This window comes from Balaenoptera borealis (assembly GCF_965194805.1).
Source record: "Balaenoptera borealis genome assembly, chromosome: 5".
Lineage (NCBI taxonomy): Eukaryota > Metazoa > Chordata > Mammalia > Artiodactyla > Balaenopteridae > Balaenoptera > Balaenoptera borealis.
This window is the reverse complement of record NC_138862.1, coordinates 125,190,701-125,209,379: the sequence shown is the minus strand read 5'-3', so window position 1 is coordinate 125,209,379 and position 18,679 is coordinate 125,190,701. Positions and strand designations below refer to the sequence as shown.

Below are 18,679 nucleotides of genomic sequence, written 5' to 3'. Positions count from 1 at the left end.
AATCAAGAAAAGATGATTCTAGGACCTGGAGTTCATTTGACATGAGGGTATATTGGTTTAAAGACAACACAGATGAAATCAGCTTTAAACTTCAGGCATTCATGTGTGGAAACATAGTATAACTGAGTTACAATTTTAAGATTGAATCTTATTCTGAAAGTTATATTAATTAGAAAATTTGACAAGGGTCTTAGAGTAAAAACAGTGTCATTTTAACTTCTCTGAGAGGCACACCAGAGTGGGGAGAAAAAAACAAGAGAAGGCCACTGAAGAAAGAGACAGAAAACTCACGTGACATCATCTCATTTCAGAGTCCCTTGGTTCTTGCTGTCACCAGAACTAGCGGCCAATTTTGAGTTCCTGCACTGTGCTCAGCTCTGGCTTGTCTTCTGTTTAACAACCCTATGGTGTGGCTGTGATTATTATCCCCATTTTGCGAGGAAACTAAGACTCAGAGAACATAAGGACCTTGGGAAAGGTCACCTAGAGCTTGGATTTGCACCCAGGTCTGTGCCACCCAGAGCCCTCACCCTTAATTATGCTGCTACACCACCTCTGCTTCTAGGGACATGTAAAGTCAGATGGTGTTTCACAGCCAAGTAAGGAAGACCAGAGGATTCTGGAATCTGGGGTCAAACCATTTACCCAAACTCCTTGGGCATTTTTCCCACAGATCAGACAAAATCAAGCTGCGGCTAAAGATAACCACTGGCCCATCGGGCATTATGATTTAATGGGAGGGTTGAGTTTGGAATCAGAAGAGAATTCCAGACCCTCACTACTGCTGCTCATCTGCTCTGAGTCTTTGAGGACTGTGTCTTGCCTCCGTGGTCCTGGAGAGTGGAGGGGCCATCCTGGGTGATATATGAGGGCCCTTCTAACTCCATCAACTTAGGTCCCCAACCCCAGAGTAATGACTTTTGTGGTCATCCCATAAGTCATATGTTTCACTCACTTAGAACATGCCATGTAAATGTTTGCTGGAAAGGCTGGAGGGAGGGAGACATAAAAATCAAAGGATCGAGAAAGCCTGCTGAGAATGTGTCATGGCCAGCCCTGATGGCAGAGTGTCCCTGTCCACAAGTCCCTGCAAATACAGTTCAACCCCCGGGGTTGCGTGGACAGTTTTAAAAGCCGCAGCTTATGGGGGTCTATTACACACTTCACTTAGTCTTTGCGTTCCGTGTGTGTCTCCAGCACTGAAATGAGGAAATGAGAGAAAGCAAGATTTCAGATGGTCTCACCATTTGCATTGCTCAAAATTGATATGCAACCATCCATGAAATTGTGTTCATTGAGGAGTGTCCCCATCAACAAACCATGCACAGAGCAGCCTCCAACTCAAGCAAGAGGGTACGTGGCCCCCACTACTTTCCATGGGTTTCTCAGACTAAATAGCTGTGGGAATAACAGCAGGGAAAGAAAAAAAAAAAAAAGACCAGCAGCATCCACATACACTTTGCAAGGGGAAGAGATTTAGTACATTCACACGACACAGATCTTTTACTCAGAGGAAGGTGAACATGACTGATTCTAAAGCTACGTAGAGACTTAGTACGTTCACACGACACAGATCTTTTACTCAGAGGAAGGTGAACATGACTGATTCTAAAGCTACGTAGAGACTTAGTACGTTCACACGACACAGATCTTTTACTCAGAGGAAGGTGAACATGACTGATTCTAAAGCTACGTGAACAGTTGATGGGCTCACCTCTCAGTGGAAAGAAAGCTGAGGGGGAATTCATTCCCAATGCAAACTCTGACTCAGAATAACACAGGCGACGTTAAATCACACTTGCTAAATACTATTATTTTTCAGGACAACTGTGTTTCCCAGCAAACTTGACACAAATCATTGGGACTTGCTGCTGAAATCATTCAGTGTCTACAGAACCCAGTGTAATTGGACATTCTCCCCCAGCCTTGTGTCAGTCCCAACCTGTCCCCATCTTTCTGAAGCACCCCAATTATGACATCCTCCAAGAAATGTTGCTTGAACCCTCCCAGCCATATGTATTTTATGGCGTGCAGGTCAAAGGCTTGGGAGCAAGCAAGACCTGAGTTTGAATCAGAATTTCACTAACTTCTGCCCGTAGGGCATTAGGCCAGTTACCTAGCTTTGAAAACGTCATCTGTAAAAGGAGTTGTATGTTTAGCAGGTAAGAATCTGGATTCACAAAAAAAAAAGTAGTTTTTCCACATCCGTCTTAGTTTCATTTCAAGCCCCTCTTCTGAGTGGAGGAGATTTAACCTTGACAAATTTGGAATTCTCCCATTTCCTTAGGGTGCCAGCTGATTTCAGGGGGCTGTATTATATAAGGCGCTAGGGTGTCAAGGGGCCTCCAGTCATCTTTCCATGCAAGTATCCACTGAAATAGTGCCCATCTCTTTGGTCCTCAGTCATTAATGGTCCTTTAGGGCCATCAGTGCTCTCTGTATTCCCTTGCCTTACTTAGGGGCACAGAAATACCTCTGCTGCTTCTCATGCTCTCTGTGAAACCATCCATGGTCCATCTGTCCAGATGTGCCAGGCTGGCATTCCCTCCCAATATCACACACCCCTTCCAGGGCTCAGCCCAGGTGGTGGGCCTCAGGTGCCCTCACTCTGCATCTCTTTCATCTTATCCCCCCACCCCTTCCCTGCCACCCGCCACTCTGGGGTATCATTTCCTAGACTGGGGGAAGGCAGATTTTCTTCCTCTATTTTTCCCCAGATGTTGAAGATACCCACATCTTCCCCACCCTCCTAAAGGTTTAGGATTCTACAAATGAAAATGAGGAAGAGATTCAGCTTCAAGCCCCATTTGCTCTTCTCCCGTCACAACCCTCCCTGCAGCAATCACAAGGCAGAGGTGCGTTTAAGTGGAGGGTAAGATGGGAGAAATCAGAAGAAGAGAGGCATATTCTTATTCACTTGATGAATATTTCTTCATAATGGCCCAGAAGGCCAGGTTTGATTTTGGAATTCTTTTATTAAAAATTGTGGCTTCAGAAAAAAATAAAGAAGAAGAGAGGCTATGATCTCAAAAGTACTATCCTGCCACTTAAGCATTAAATAAAGTAGTATATGAAAGAATTTGCCATGTTTTAGGGACCTAATACTAAACCATGTATGTTATTTTATTTCCCCTCTGATCTGTTGGACACATTGTCTAAATCACGTGTTTGGAAATTAATCAGGCACTGCCTTAGAACATCTGCTGTACTGGAAATTTACTCATATTTTTATTTTACTTTTCCAGTGTCTATTCTCCCAACTAAATGTGAGCTCCTAGGGAACACAATTCCATCTTATAATCAACTGAATCAAACAGAAGGCTAGGCAAACAGAAAACACTTTAAAAATGTGTGCAGATCTAACCTCAGGAATCCAAAATTGTGTTTGCAAATATTTAGAGAAGGTTCTTTGTATTAGAAATCAGGTTATTTTCTTTTCTTAAAATAATTCACAAGCATGTGTATGTCTAAATGTTAGCAGGGGAGCCATGTGGCGTGTGCAGACACCCTAGATATGAAATAGAAAGCGATTTTTCAATGTATCCATTATTTTTTTAAAATCCTACATCACAACCACCTCTGAGTGCAAATATATTTTCAATTTCTGCTGGCCTCCTGTTGCAAAATGCTAATAGAATTGCTTTCCTGGAGCTGCATCACTAATAAACAGAGTGCATCACAGATCTGGGATTCTTGAGTCAAAAATAGGAAATATGGATATTTGCTGAACGAAAATACCGTGTAGGAAGATGTCTTGGCATCCAGGAGAGTCACAGAGTGTAGTCTTTAAGGATGGAGCTGCTGAGTGAGCAGTTGAGGTGCCCTGGATGGCAGACCACAGCGGCTCTCTCCCAGCCGTATTCTAGACTGGGCTGCCCAGTACCACTAGGATGCCCAGCTGGTCCTGAGCACAGATGGATGAACTCACTCTCTAGAGCCCACATTTCACCAATTCCTGTTCATGTGCCCTTGGCTACTTTCTCCTGTAAGCCCAAGTTTCCTCTGTAACTATAGAATAAGTACCTACCGGAGGAATCAGGCTCCCTAACTTCAGATTATAATACAAAGCTACAGTAATCAAGATAGCATGGTACTGGCACAAAAACAGAAATATAGATCAATGGAACAGGATAGAAAGCCCAGAGATAAACCCACGTACATATGGTCACCTTATCTTTGACAAAGGAGGCAAGGATATACAATGGAGAAAAGACAGCCTCTTCAATAAGTAGTGCTGGGAAAACCTGACAGCTACATGTAAAAGAATGAAATTAGAACACTTCCTAACACCATACACAAAAATAAACTCAAAATGGATTAAAGACCTAAATGGAAAGCCAGAAACAAAAAAACTCTTAGAGGAAAACATAGGCAGAACAACCTATGACATGAATCACAGCAAGATACTTTTTGACCCACCTCCTAGACAAATGGGAATTAAAACAAAAATAAACAAATGGGACCTAATGAAACTTAAAAGCTTTTTGCACAGCAAAGGAAACCATAAACAAGATGAAAAGACAACCCTCAGAATGGGAGAAAATATTTGCAAACGAAGCAACTGACAAAGGATTAATCTCCAAAATATACAAGCAGCTCATGCAACTCAATATGAAAAAAAACAAACAACCCAATCTAAAAATGGGCGGAAGACTTAAATAGACACTTCTCCAAAGAAGATATACAGATTGCCAACAAACACATGAAAGGATGCTCAACATCACTAATCATTAGAGAAATGCAAATAAAAACCATAATGATGTATCACCTCACACCGGTCAGAATGGCCATCATCAAAAAGTCTACAAACAATCAATGCTAGAGAGGGTGTGGAGAAAAGGGAACCCTCTTGCACTGTTGGTGGGAATGTAAATTGATACAGCCACTATAGAGGACAGTATGGAGGTTCTTTAAAAAACTAAAATTAGAATTACCATATGACCCAGCATTCCCACTACTGGGCATATACCCTGAGAAAACCATAATTCAGAAAGAGTCATGTACCACAATGTTCACTGCAGCTCTACTTACAATAGCCAGAACATGGAAGCAACCTAAGTGTCCATTGACAGATGAATGGATACAGAAAATGTGGTACATATATACAATGGAATATTACTCAGCCATAAAAAGAAATGAAATTGAGTTATTTGTAGTGAGGTGGATGGACCTAGAGACTGTCATACAGAGTGAAGTAAGTCAGAAAGAGAAAAACAAATACCGTATGCTAACACATATATATGGAATCTAAAAAACAAACCAAAAAAATGGTCATGAAGAACCTAGGGGCAAGACGGGAATAAAGATGCAGACCTACTAGAGAATGGGCTTGAGGATACGGGGAGGGGGAAGGATAAGCTGGGACAAAATGAGAGAGTGACATGGACATATATACGCTACCAAATGTAAAATAGATAGCTAGTGGGAAGCAGCCGCATAGCACAGGGAGATCAGCTCGGTGCTCTGTGTCCACCTAGAGGGGTGGTATAGGAGGGTGGGAGGGAGGTGCAAGAGGGAGGGGATATGAGGATACATGTATACATAGAGCTGATTCACTTTGTCATACAGCAGAAACTAACACAACATTGTAAAGCAATTATACTCCAATAAGGATGTAAAATAATAAATAAATAAATAAAAAGAATAAGTACCTACCTCCCAAGAGTTTGATGAAGATTCAACAGCATTGGGCACATAGTTCATGCCAGTAATTGAGAGCTGTTGTTGGATCTGCTGCTCCAAGTGGGGGACAAGGTGGGGAACGGATGACCACCTGGATGCCTTGGAGAGTGGCAGCTCTACCACTCAGACCCAGGGTCACACGCTTCTTCCTGCAGGTCAACAGAAGTGTCCCTTTACTAGGGCAGGGACATGCTAATAGCTGTGAGGAGCGCCTTATCCATGAGGGCTTTGAGGGCCTAAATCCAAAGACCCCACATTGGCTCCCCCATCCCCAAAACCATGGCCACCTCAGGTCATCCCTCAAAGCCAAATCTGTGGACTGATCACTTCAATAGAAGCTTCTCCTTTCATTTCCAATGTGAAGATGCTCTGGGTGTCAAGTAACAACGGTCTGAGTTAAAGCAGCTTAAGCTGTAAAGATGGATGATTGGCTGCCAGAGCTGAGGACACCCCGTGGTAAAGCAGTGAGGAGGTCTGCTCAGGGTTCGCTCAGCCTGGTCTACTCTCCTGGCTCCGCCCCCTCCAGGAATTGCCTTGGTTGTCCCTGGTCTGCTTGCAGGGTGGCTGCAGCCGCTCTCAGCCTTCTATCTTCACATAATGATCTCCAGGGAAAGAGAGCAAGAGTAGCTTCCAGAAACTTTCTAGAGAGAAGGTGGAAGCTCTTTTCTCAGAGGCTGCCAGTCCATTTCTCTGCTCATCTCACTGGCTTAAATTTGGTCTTATGATTATCCCTAGAGCAACTCCTATGGCTTTTTGGATGCCAGATGCTGATTGGCTTCACCTTGGTACGAGGGGTCCCAAGTACATGCCTCATTCAGTCCCTGGAGCAATGGAGACGGAATAACCTGATTACCTTTGACTAAACATAGTCCATCCCTGGAACTCAAGTAAACCCCCCAAACCTCAGGGCTGCCATTGCAAGAGGACAGGAGTGAGATGGATGCTGGAGAGACACCACAGGTCTACTACTCTGCTGGACCATCTTCTTCAATTCAGCAAACAATTATGAAGTATCTGCTGTGTGCCAGGCAGGGTGCAAGATGCTTGATGACACAGGGACAGGGGCCCATGTTATTGAGAGGGATAAATGAGCCAACTTGTGCAAAGTGCCTGAGGCAGCCCTCAGGCCCTAATACCTGTTCAGTATTGTCCTCATTACAATGAATCCTGCATGAGTATTCCCTGCCATCCAGGAGACAGACTTAAACAATAAATTCTAGCAGCGTATGGAGAGGGGCAAGAGTAAGCCTGTGGATGGCATAAAGGAGAGAGCTGACTCAAGTAGTATGCAGAAGCCTGGCCTCAAGAAGTGTATAGCCCAATGGTCCTTAACCTTGACTTCATGTTTGATTCACCCGAAAGAGATAGACAGAGGAACGGATAGAGAAGATGTGGTATATATACAGAGTGGAATATTACTCAGCCATCAAAAAGAATGAAATAATGCCATTTTGCAGGAACATGAGTGGACCTAGAGATGATCATACTAAGTGAAGTAAGTCAGACAGAGAAAGACAAATATTATAAAATCACTTATGTGTGGAATCTAAAAAAAAAATAGATACAAATGAACTTATTTACAAAACAGAAAGAGATTCACAGACATAGAAAACAAGCTTATGGTTACCAAAGGGGAAAGAGCAGGGTTGAGGGATAAATAGAAAGTTGGGATTAACATATGCATACTACTATATAGAAAATAGATAACCGACAAGGACCTACTGTATAGCACAGGGAACTATACTATATTCAATATTTTGTAATAACTTATAGGGGAAAAGAACCTGTGCCATATAACTGAAACTAACACAACGTTGTAAATCAACTATACTTCAATTTTTTAAAAAAACTCCCCACACCAGTTAGGTCACAATCTCTGGGGGTGGGACCCCTCACCAGGGTCAGTTTATCTTTTTAAATATCCCCAGGTGATTAAAATGTGTAGCCGAAGTCAAGAACCACCCCTTATAGGCTATTGAAGACATAAAGCACACATACATTAACTAACAACGCTGAGCTGTGAGGGTGCATTAAAATGAACTATTGTGTTCCAGGCTCAGAGCAGGGAGAGGGCAAGGTAGGCAGGGCGCTTAAGGGGCCTTGAAGAACCAGTGGGATCTGCCTGATCTGAGCAGTCTGGAGGTGGTATCTCAGTGTGAGAGGAACGGGTGTGAGCAAATATATATGTGTGCAAACCTAGAGGGTGTATCAGTCTGGACCCAGTCAGGAGAGAGAAACCACACAGTAATTTCAACAAGGAAATATAAAAAATTATTAACTATAACAGCGTATTAGAATAATGAAGGATTAGCTGCTAAGTAGAGATAACTCTGAAGACTATAGGAATGCAGTTATCAGGACACCCACCCTCCCTAGGGCTGAGAAACAGCACCCTGTGGAGAGCCCTCTGCCACCCAGGCAGAGGTCCAGACTTTGCTGACACAGCGTGGTTCACTGCAGGGCAGAGAAATCGCTGTGGTGTTACTCTGGCAGAACCTTCCAGGAACCTGACCTCCAGATGCTGGGGAAAGCTGTTCACAGGTTTCTCATGGAGCACACGGATGGGGGCCACTGCTGAGACAGCGCAGGAGAACCAGGAGGCAAAACCCAGCAGTGTCCCCTACAAGCAAGTGGAGGCTCAGAGAGGCAATAGAAGCTCCTCAGGGAATTAGCAAAGCTGGATTTCCACCCAGATCCATCTTTCCTGTACATGCAGCTACCTCTGAACAAACAGAAGTGCAAGATCAAGACTAAGATCATTGACATAAGCTGCGCAGGGATGGAAGGGGTCTGTGCTCAATGAAGTCAGTGGGGAGAGCCTCGTGGAGGAGGTGAGGCTTCCAATGGACCTTGGTGGGGCTTTTATTTTAAGGAAACGAGGGAGAAAAATGTCAAGAGGTGGCTTCCAGGCTGCCTTTGGAACACAAGCCGCGTTGAACAATTTCACACGCAGAAGAGCCAACCTGGGCTCAGACAGGACTCAGCACAACCAGTAGAGGGAACAGTAAAAAACTCTTAGGTGACGAGAAGAAGGTCAGAGGTAGAACAGAATCAAGGAAGCCCTTATATGCCAGAGAACCTGGATCTGAGCAGATGTGAAATCAACTCACTGTGAGAGAGTCAGAACCCAGGGACCTGGGGCTTTTAGGACCCCTCAATCGCATGCCAGCCTCTCTGTGGAATGAATACAGGAGAGCAAATGCCAGCTCTGCAGTCACACACACCAGTAGAGTACCAGCTCCAGCATTTAGCTGTGTGTCCTGGGGCAAGTCCCTCAACCTTTCTGTGTCCCGGGGTTCTTCATCTGTCAGTTGGAAACAATGATCCCTTCTTTGCAGGCTCGCTCAGGGGCAGTCCCCAGAAGACAGCCTGGCACACAGCACGTCTTTCGTCACTGGTCGATTCTCCCTCTCCTACTTTTACTCTGTAGGCCCTTCCTGTCTTTTAAGACATCCCGTGCCTCTGAAAGTAAATGTTTTAAATTCAGGAATTCCAGACTCCTAAATAGGTGCACCTGGAGGAATGCCAAGGTCAAGGTCTTGGCGGCCAATACCATCCTCTTGAGACTCGGGGCTTCACAACTCTGCGCTCACCACTTGGAAGGAAAAGCTCGGGTTTAGGGGATGCAGCCACTGTGTTCTTGGCTCCCCAGCCAGATGGCGCCTTGAAGCGACGTTTCCTACCCAGTGTCCGCAGGGCAAATAATGATGCTTCTTTCTCTTTTAGGAGGAGAAGTCACCAAGCCGCGCTTTGCTCAATTCTTCCACGGCAGCCTGGCCAGTCTCACCATCCGCCCTGGCAAAATGGACAGTCAGAAGGTGATTTCCTGCCTGCAGGCCTGCAAGGAAGGGCTGGATATCAATTCCCTGGAAAGCCTGGGCCAAGGAATAAAGGTAAGGAAGGAGCCAGCATCGCGCCCGGTGAGACAGTGCTTTGTGAGGCAAAGGCTGCTAAACACCAGTGCAATCCTGGAAGCAGAGTCATTTCCTGCCACGTCACACTGAGCTGGTACCACGGCAAAGGTGCTGCCACAGCAGGGAGATTCGGGACCGTGACCGCACAACAGACTCTGCGCCGTCTCCTGAAATTCCTAGATGAAGCCCTCGAGTGTGATCAGTTCAGTGCACAAAAGCAGGCACACGTTCAATGTCTACCTGGAGGGAGTTGTTATGTTTCATTGTTTCCTGGGTTGGTGGGTTGCTTTGTTGTTTATTTGCCCAAAGGAACTGAAGGAGCATGCAAGCATTAACTTTCAGAAATACAGAAAAGTAGGATTAAAAGTTTGGACCATGGAAACTACTAATTACAAAGGAAGGTCACCCCGGGGTGGGTGGAATTAGAAAGCAGATGCAGAGGTCACTGGGTCTTATGTTGTTGAGGCCCAGATTGGGCTCCAGGCAATGTCTGGCTGCCAGAAGGAATATGAACAGATTCACGATTTTGTCATCCACACAAAATAAAACTCTTCAAGTGATCCAAGGGAATCCAAGCTGCATTTTGAGAAAAGCTCCTCCTGACGGGGGCAGGATGTGGCTGACTGTCCTCATTGAGCACCTCCCCGCCCACGATGGGCAGGGATAGATCTGGCCTCACCTGGACCGAGGAGCGCCTGCCCGCATCAGGCCTCGGGGTCCTGAGCAAAGAAGAGGGTAAACATCATCACAGCCCCGCTCCATCATAGCGGACCCCAGTGACAGCAGGCAGCCCCTTGGCCTCCTCTCTGGGAGTAAGGGCAGCCCACCCTCTGTCTCCAGGGACACAGGACAGCCCCATGAGGCCCCAGCGGCTATGAAGTTTTCCCAAGGAAGGAGTGACCAGAACAGAGGTTTCCCACCACCTCCCATCCGTCCCCACTCAGCACTGCCCATGGAGCTGCCCGGCCTCCCCACCCCAGGCCTGCCTATCCTGGACAGGGGTCACCCCTCCAACAGAGGGCCCTCTCATTTACGCTCTCAGTGGCCTACTGCTTGTGAGGCTCTGACTTGGGCTGGCCTTGGAGGAACCAGTGATCTGGGCAAATCATGCCTCGACTTCACGTTGCAGTCACTTCAGCAAACATTCCGCGGACACCCGTATCATTTGGTTCTGGGCTGGGGAGAGGGACACGAAAATGAATGTTCCAAGATTAGTGTCTTTGGGGCACTCAGTGGCCCAAGCAGACACCTGTAATCCAGTGCTCCAATGATTACGAGCGCTGACATTTACTGAGGGTCTCCTGGGTACCAGGCACTGTTCTAAAACCTTTATGGGTTTAACTCACTTAAGCCCCAGAACAACCTATGATAAATGTACCATGAATCTTCCCATTTTGCACATGAGGAATGGAAGGCCTGGAAGGGAAAGGCAAGTTGCCAAGGATCCCAGAGTGAGTGAGGAGCAGAGCCAGAATGTGATCGCAGGCAGTTCTGCTCCAGAGCTTCAGAACCTGGAGCAACAGCGGTGAGGGAAGGCTCTTGGAGGAGGAGAAGTCTGAGCGTATTGTTCAGGATGGGTAAGAGCCAACCAGGAAAAGGGCAGGCAGTGGGTGGCAGGGGAGAGGGCAGGGCGGTCACTCTAGGCAGAAAGCCAGTGTTACAAGTGCCCAAATTGCAGGAGGAAAGCTAGAAAGTGGGGCCAGAGACGTAGGCAGAGGCCAGGTCATGGGGCCTTGTTAATGTCTGGTATTTACTTTTTTTTTCTGTTGGCAACAAGCAACCATTGAAGGGCTCCATGCAAGGGAGCATGATCTGGACAGGCGTGGGGTTCAGAATGCTCACCCTGGAGCCCTGGTCAGAGGGGGAAGGTGGGAGGAGTACACAGGCAGGGGAAAGCATGAATGACTTTCCAGAACATATTGTTTAACATGCAAGAAACACATACACACAAGTGCTCTCGATTGCTAATCACCTGTCTGAAGGAAACTCACAAGACCGCCTGTACTGCAAAGGCCAGCATTCCACCTGTCAACTTCATGGCAGCTGGCCCAGGCAAGCCCCTCATGGCACATTTCATACAGATATCCTCACAAGCAGAGCCTGGGGTTTGACCCTTGGTCTACTGTTTGTATTATTCTCTCAGTGTTTTGTCAAGCCAGTGAAATCTGTCCTCCAACAGATCCAGAATCTGTCCCCTCTCTGATTCTGGATTTGCTCCCTGCCTCTGCGTGAATCTTCTCTGCTCTGGACCATCCCATGGGGCCACAGTTGCAGGATTCCAAGCACCACAAAACAAATAAACCAAAGATGCTGGACTTAAAAGCCACACATTCTTAGAACTATAAATTAAGAACCATAGCAATTCCTACATAGCGGTCCTGCCCTGTGAAAGAGGAAGTGCTAAATGAAGTGGCACCCAGAGCCGTGGGGAGTGGAGGAGGCACATCTGACTCTTTAGAATACCACCTGCTCAGAACCAGTCACTGCAAATGATCCTTTCCCATCCTTAGGGTGCGGCGGGCAAGAACTGGTTCACCGTATGAGAAGTTAATGATAACACACGTGATGTTACGGTGCACTCACTGGGGGCTAGTTTAAGCTCATTATCCCTACTCCTCACAACAAATTAAATATTATGACCCTATTTCAGAAATAAGGAGGTTGGGGCTCAGGGACTTGGCCAAAATAAGTCTAGGCTCTTTCCGCCACAACTCAGATTAGAAGGCATTCTTGAAAATTATTAAAACTGCTTCCTACCTGCCTTTCCTCCTTTGTCCCTATTTCTTTTTTGAATAATGACTAGTATTTTCTCTACTGGCTCCTGGCCTCCTCCCTCCCCTCTGGCTAGTCCAAAAAAGTGAGGGCCTGCCGTGATTAAAGAAACATCCCGTCTACTCACAGGGTCCCACACGGGTTCCTCTTCTCACTTGTTTTCCCCTGGATCATGCATATTTCCGGCTATTTCTCCAGCATATCTGGAATCATTACATGATCCAAGTGGCTGCTGTTATGTATCCATACGAGACACTGTGGAATCGCCACATTCCTGAAGAATGCACACTTCTGATTTTCATAGTGTCATCCCTGCCAAATTGTCATCTCTAGTGTGGAAGAGGGGGAAAGAGCAAGAACTTTGGGACAAAACCCTCCTAGGTTCAAAGCACAGTACGGATATTCATGACCTGGGTGACCTTGGGCAAGGTACTTTAATCCTTTAAGCCCCAATTTCCTCGTGTGTAAAATGGACTTAGTATTATTTTGTAGTGATGTAAGAATTGAATAACATATATATATTTTATATATCCTTACATATATTTATATATCAGATTAGCAAAGATACACATAGAGATGAGATATATAGATATAGATACATAGATATAGATATAGATACAGATACAGATCTCCCCTAGAAAACCTGATATCTAGGCTCTCAACAAATCACAGTTCCCTTCTCCTGCTGGGCTGACCTTGCACTTGGCATTGCTGATGCCCCAGCTTCTTTTGAAAAGTAAGCCTGGGTGACAGTTGCAACAGAAGAGCCTCTATTGCAGGGAATCTTCATCTGTCCCAGCCCAGAGGAGCTGGCAGGGGGGGCGAGGTGCCTGGAGGGCCACGGCCAGCCTGTCCTCGAGGAACAGACCAGGACTTTCAGCAGGGACTTCACCGGTGTCCCAGCCTGACTCTTCAAGACAGCTGACCATTCTGCTAAGACCATCTGTCTAACCGCTTCTTGGTTCAAAGAAAGGAACCACTTTGGCTACAGCCCAGCTTTCCAAGGAGAGTGAGTGCTGTCACCTTTTGCTAGGTCCCCAGGAAGCCATCTCCTGCCTCTGTGGAAATGCCAATACCACCCTGTGTCCCGCAAAACCAGAGACCGACTCTCAGTCATGCCACGAAAGACAACAGAAACATACAAGCAAAACCTATTCTAGTGGAGGGCTTAATTGATCCTGCAAGAACCATGTTAATGGCTAGCCAGTGCCCACCTCAAGCCCTGTGGCAGTCTTTGGGATGCTCTGGCAGCCAGACTTGGGTATTCACTAGAGGTCCAACACATTCCCTAACCCGTCCTCTCCCTAGGAGGCTTCAGTGGGAGTGCCCTCTGCTGGTGCCACGGGTTGCTGCCCAGTCCATCCTTCTGGATGAATTGCTTGATTTTCCTGTTCAGCCCTCGTGCACAGCTCGGAGATTGGCCTTCTCTGCAGGGGGCATCATCTTGTCTCATGCTTGTCGTGTACTGGACCCTCTGGATGCTGAAAAAAGTCAGTGGACCTTGCCCTCGAGGTGCTCACAGTCTGCTGCGGGGGGCAAACAGACAGACAGACAGACAGCAAAAGCACCAAAAGACTGCTACAGCAGGGGTTGGCAGGGACGGGGAGAGCGCAAAATACATGGAAACTTAAGTGGTATATTTAGAAGAATGACTTTCAATCTGCTCAAATGAGAAATGGATGATCTGTAAAACACTCAGAACTGTTGATGATTCACCAGCGTGTGGCATGTCCACGGCTGAGCACGCTAAGCTAGTGAGTCAGCCCCAGCAAGAGAGAGACCAACAAGAGGCCGACCGTAGCGTCACCTGTGCATATGCCCAGGGGCTCCTGAATCCAGCAAAGGGAACAGTGCTTGTGACCAGACGTCGCAGCTCAGAGAGACCCTGCTCAGGGCTTTGAGGACAGGAGGAAACTGGATCATAGGGAAAGAAAAACAGTGAGGGCAGCGGGGGACCATTCACTCATTCATCTAACAGGGGCTTCCGGGGCACTAGGACAAGGTTCTGAGATTCGGGGATAACAGTCGGAGCCCCTGTCCTCAGTGAGCTCGTAGCCACTGCACTATAATAATTACACTACCATTTCATAGCACTATAGGAGCTCAGTGGGGACCTAAGTGAGGGAAGCTGGGGAGGCTTCAAGGAGGAGGTAACAATGAAACACTCGCATGATAGTTGAAAGAGACAAAGATTGAGCTGTCAGTTGGCTGGGGGTCACAATGCAAGGGACTTATTATGCGGGACAATGGCACAACAGTACTCGTGAGATAACTACCTCCTGATAGGGTCTGGGCACAGAACAGGAACTCTTGTAAAGACATCCGAGTCATATCAGGGAAAAGCTAATATAGATAGATTTTCCCTTAAAAGCTTGAAAACATACTCAATCTACTTCATGGAAAGAGTAATGCAAAATAAGACTACACTAAGATAGTATTTATCACCTATCAGATTGGCAAAAGTCCCAAGTTTGACAGCATGCTCTGTTGTTGAGGTTTTGAAAGAACATTCTCACACGCTGTGAGAGAGAGAGCATATTGGTATAATCCCTAGCAATGGAAAATTTGCAACATTTGTCAAAATTTAAACTGCATATACTCTTTGACCTAGCAATTTCGCTTGTAGGGATTTATTCTACAGATATATTTACACACTTAGGAAATGTTATATATATAAGATTATTCATTGTGTCATTATTAGTACAAGACTGGAAATAACCCAATGTTCATATTAGGAGACTGGTTAAATAAATTATTTCATATTAAATAATATTATACAACTTTAAAAAAAATAAAAAATCTCCAAGACAAACGCTAAGTGAAAAAAGCAAAGTACAGTATAGTATGTAACAAGCTACCTTTGGTGTGAGAAAGGAGAAAAATGGGAATCTATATTCATTGATTATATATTCATAAAATGCTTAAGTATAACTGTCAGGATATGCTAGGTTATGCTGCAGTAACAAGTGACTAAAATTTCAGTGAATTATACAGCAATTTTTTTTTTTATTGTGTGCACTTCATGTCCATTAAAGACTGGCTGCAGCTCTTCCCCCCTCACTGTGAGACCCAGGCTGATAGACCATTAGGGAACTTTGCAGATTTCATGGCAGAGGGAGAGGGACGTGGCACCATGAATTAGCTGGCTGTTAAATCTTCCACCCAAGTGTGAACCAAACAATACTTCTGCCCGCTTTTTGTTGGCCAAGCAAGTCACATGACCACTATTGAGCGCAACAGGACAAAAATGTATATCCTGTATGGAAGAGTACCGTAAATCACATGATCAAGCCTGTTGACAGGCTTGTATAAGCCTCTCACTGGGAGGGGAAATGACAATTATGAACAATAATGCAATTTGTCACTAAGAAATTAATGGAACAGCGATCACCTGTGGGATAAGGTTGGGGAAATTGGTTGGATAGGAAATAGGAATAAGATGGACACTTTCACGTAGCACATATATATATTTGAACTATGTGGAGATATTATCTGTTCAAAAATATAAATAATTGTTGGCAAGTAGCCACATAAAAGTATATCCATGTCTGTCTTTCCTATGACATGAATATTGGATACATAATCTGAATCCACAGATAAGTTCCTGACATATTATTGATAGCAGTTCCTAATAATTCTTACTCAGAAGTGTGTCAAGGTCAGTAACTCAGATCAGTACAAAAGCAGTTCTCCATGCTCCATTCAAAGAAGAGTAACTGCTGGGAACACCACGGAAGAGACAAGTCTGGATCTACTTTAACTGGTTTGAGGACCCAAGTAACTCAGTGGGGAGCATCATAGCCCCTGGGCCTTCACCCAGCGTGGGATACCAGGGACCCAGGACAGGATAGATAGATAACAAACCTAGGGCAGCTGGCAGGCGTGTAAACAGCAAGTGATTAAAGCTCATGGGAAACCAGAGTTTAGCACCTAGAAGGCAAGACCAAGAATCAGATCTAAGAGAGAAGGAAGGCCATTAACTTAAAAATGAACTTTAAGGTTGGAAACTAAAAAGATGGGACATGGGTCAGAAGGTGGAGTGCAGGGTGAATGGGGGAGCAGTTCAAGGCCAAAGTCAAGACAGCAAAAGGAACAAAAGCCCCAGGTTTCCGGGCTATGAGCTGAGGGGGTGGCAGTCCAAGAGCTGAAAGTTTCTGGGAAGGACCCCATAGCAGCCCAGAGCATGAGCCCACCAAAGGCTGGGCCCCAAGAGAACTGTGTCTGGGATTTCAGAATTCATCCTGTGGCTGCCGGTGATATTACCAGGAGTTTATAATCCGCGGGGAATCTTAAAGAGGAGGGTCCCGAAGCCCACCAGAGGGCAGCAGGGATTGCTTGAGGGGTTAAAACAGTTACCTGTGCACACAGCTCCTGCACTTGCAGATGCTCTGAAGATGCCTCTGCGGGCCTTAGTGGCCTTTGCATGGAGATGGAGGGTCTCCGTGAGACTGGGTACATGGTTGATCATTCTCTCCTGTGATACTGCTTTCTGTCTTCCAGTATCATTTCAACCCCTCGCAGTCTGTCCTGGTGATGGAAGGTGATGACATTGGGAACATCAACCGTGCCCTCCAGAAGGTCTCCTACATCAACTCCAGGCAGTTCCCAACCGCGGGTGTGCGGCGCCTGAAAGTCTCTTCCAAGGTCCAGTGAGTGGACGCCGGGCAGCCTGGGGCTCAGCCAAGGCATCAGGGATGGTCCCTGGGAATGTTCTCTCGCAAAACAGGATTCACCTCTCTTCAACTATTGGCAGCTTCTCTGCTCTCCCTATGAGGACACCCCAATGGATCTGTGTTCTCTTTTTGTTGTTTTTTTTTTTAAGTGATATATAGTTGGCATACAATGTTTTGTTAGTTTCAGGTGTACTGCTTAGTGATCTGATATTTACATACACTATGAAATGATCACTATGATAAGTCTGGTAACCATATGTCCCTACACAGAGTTATTACAATGTTATTGACCATATTCCTTATGCTGTATGTTACATCCCTGTGGATTTTTTATTTTATAACTGGAGGTGCGTACCTCTTAATCTCCTTCACCTATTTCACCCCACCCCCAACCCCCTCCCTTCTGGCAACCATCTGTTCTCTGAATCTATGAGTTTGTTTTTGTTTTGTTTTTTAGATTCCACATATAAGTGAAACCATACGGTCTTTCTCTGACTTACTTCACTTAGCATAACACCCTCTAGATCTATTTGTGTTGTTGCCAATTGCAAGATTTTTTTTCTCATGACTTAGTAATATTCCATTGTGTGTGTGTGTGTGTGTGTGTGTGTGTGTGTGTATATATATATATATACATCATTTATTATTATTATAGTATTAATATATGTTAAATATATACTATATTACAAATATATATCATAAATATATATACTATATATATATACATATATATATACATATATACACACACCATAAATATATAAAAGCACATCTTCTTTATCCATCCATCTATCCTTGGACAGTTAGGTTGCTTCCATATCTTGGTTAATGTAAATAATGCTGCAATGAACATTAGTGTGCATATATCTTATCGAATTACCATTTTTATTTTCTTCAGGTAAATACCCAGAAGTGAAATTGCTGGATTATATGGCAGTTCTATTTTTAGTTTTTGGGGGGAACCTCCATACTGTTTTCCATAGTGGCGGCACGAATTTACGTTCCCACCAATAGTGTTTAAAGGTTTCCTTTTCTCTACATGCTCGCCAACACTTTTTATTTATTTTATTTTTGATATTAGCCATTCTGACAGAGGTGAGGTGGTACCTCATTGTGGTTTTGATTCACATTTCCCTGATGATTAGTGATGTTGAACAACTTTTCATGTGTCTGTTGGCCATCTGTATGTCTTCTTTGCAAAAATGTCTATTCAGGTCCTCTGCCCATCTTTTAATTGGGTTATCTGTTTTTTGCTGTTGAGTTGTATAAATTCTTTGTATATTTTGGATATTAACTCCTCACTATATAAGATTATTCGCAAATATCTTCTCCTATTCATCAGGCTGGCTTTTTATATTGTTGATAGTTTCCTTCACTGTGCAAAAGCTTTTAAGTTGGATGTAGTCCCATGTGTTTATTTTTGCTTTTGCTTCCATTGCCTGAGGAGACAGATTCAAAAAAATATTGCTAAGACTGATGTCAAAGGGCATACTGCCTATGCTTTCTTCTAGGAGTTTTTTGGTTTCATGTCTTACTCATTTTGAGTTTACTTTTGTGTATGGTGTGAGAAAGTAGTCCAGTTTGATTCTTTTGCATGTAGATGTCCAGTTTTCCCAACACCAGTTATTGAAGAAGCTG

At 44.9% G+C, this 18,679-nt stretch overlaps 1 protein-coding gene across 1 annotated transcript in view; it reads left to right on the top strand.

The window, feature by feature from the left end:
• CLSTN2 (calsyntenin 2) overlaps positions 1–18,679 on the top strand; it is a 657,417-nt gene that overhangs the window by 617,087 nt on the left and 21,651 nt on the right. Inside the window, exons 10-11 of the mRNA XM_082392369.1 lie at positions 9,409–9,575; positions 16,869–17,017. Of these exons, the coding sequence (XP_082248495.1) occupies positions 9,409–9,575; positions 16,869–17,017 (316 nt within the window). The remainder of the gene's footprint in view (positions 1–9,408; positions 9,576–16,868; positions 17,018–18,679) is intronic.